The following is a 1,360-nucleotide window of genomic DNA, read 5'->3' as shown; positions in this document are numbered from 1 at the left end:
AAAAACAAGTAGCAGAAAGGAAGTATAAGCGACGGTTTAAAAGACCAAATTATGATACATAATTAGGCTGTAAATTCTAAGTATTGCTTTACAATTAGAATAACACCTATAATAATGGCTCCCTAAACCCCTCACACTCAAGATCGAACACTTGTAGCATACACTATACTAGAGACTCCATGTGTGCAGGTGGCCCAACAGCCCCAACTTACAAACACAGGGTGGCTTTGATATTATATTAGAATAGCACTCACCGATTCAAGACTATATCCTCACATGTGAGACTTCTAATACCATCAATGGGTTTTAGGTACCATATAGAAACTCAGAAGTATGTTCAAGGATAACAAAGCTTGTATGAATAATTTAACCGGGGAATTAATATTATCTAGTATTTGTCTATTAGAGATATAACCATTTATGTGCATCCTCCTGTCCGCTTAAACATTTAGGAGAAATGATATCATGATAGCCGAACATATTTCTTCCAATAATCCATACCAATATCATTAAATAAAATTTGAATCTGGTCAAAGCAACATGAATTGGACTAACTATTATCAGTACTGAAAATCCACTGAACTTAACTGAACTAATCTGGATCATTAAGTTCTTGCCTATATAACTCTTATGCTCTAATCATTATTGAAAAGAGAATTAACAATTGTTATAATAATAAATAATTATAATAAGAAAGTTGGGAGTACCTATATTCCTTATAGCGATCAAAGGAATCGCCACTCCAACCCTGAGTCCTATCGGAAGCCATAACCGAAAACGAGATCAGGCACACGACAACCTCGCTCACCCGGAACCCTAGCGCCGCCTTCCTCAACGCCTCCTCCCTTCTCCACTCCCCCTTCGACTCCCTCTGCGGCGGCATAACAGGAGGCGGTGGTGGCGCGGGAACGGCCGGCGAATGATGCGGCGGATTCTGGCGCCTCGTGGATTTTTCGGGAGTGTACTGTGTGAACTTGTCGACGGCGACGATAGCCTTGGAATTGTCGAAGGGCTTCGCCGGCGATTCCTCCGACGACCAGTATATCGGCGATCCCTGCGTGTTGGCGGCATCCCACCGCGGTGAAGTGTGGAACGGGACCGGCGACTCGAACTTATTCGACGACTCGGAGTTTTTAGAGAGCGATTTATTCATCGCGGTGATGCTGCGTTCTTTCTATTTTGTTGCGATTTTCAGTTCCCTGCGCTTCGCGGATTTTCAAATGAGATAAAAGAAGCAAGGAAAAGAAGGAAGGGAAATGGAGTTATAGAGAGGTGGAAAGAAGAAAAGTTCAAAAAAAGAGATCAAAAGAAGAGAGATTAAAGAAAGATAGAAAGGAAAAGGAAAAGGGTGTTTGGGTGG

At 42.1% G+C, this 1,360-nt stretch overlaps 1 protein-coding gene across 1 annotated transcript in view; it reads right to left on the bottom strand.

The window, feature by feature from the left end:
• The window catches only part of LOC107643952 (CASP-like protein 4A3), a 2,280-nt gene extending 920 nt beyond the window's left edge, over positions 1-1,360 (bottom strand). Inside the window, exon 1 of the mRNA XM_016347711.2 lies at positions 708-1,360. Coding sequence (XP_016203197.1) covers positions 708-1,153 — 446 coding nt within the window. The 5' untranslated portion in view covers positions 1,154-1,360. The remainder of the gene's footprint in view (positions 1-707) is intronic.

Source organism: Arachis ipaensis, chromosome B05, assembly GCF_000816755.2.
Source record: "Arachis ipaensis cultivar K30076 chromosome B05, Araip1.1, whole genome shotgun sequence".
NCBI lineage: Eukaryota > Viridiplantae > Streptophyta > Magnoliopsida > Fabales > Fabaceae > Arachis > Arachis ipaensis.
This window is presented reverse-complemented; position numbering and strand designations above follow the sequence as displayed.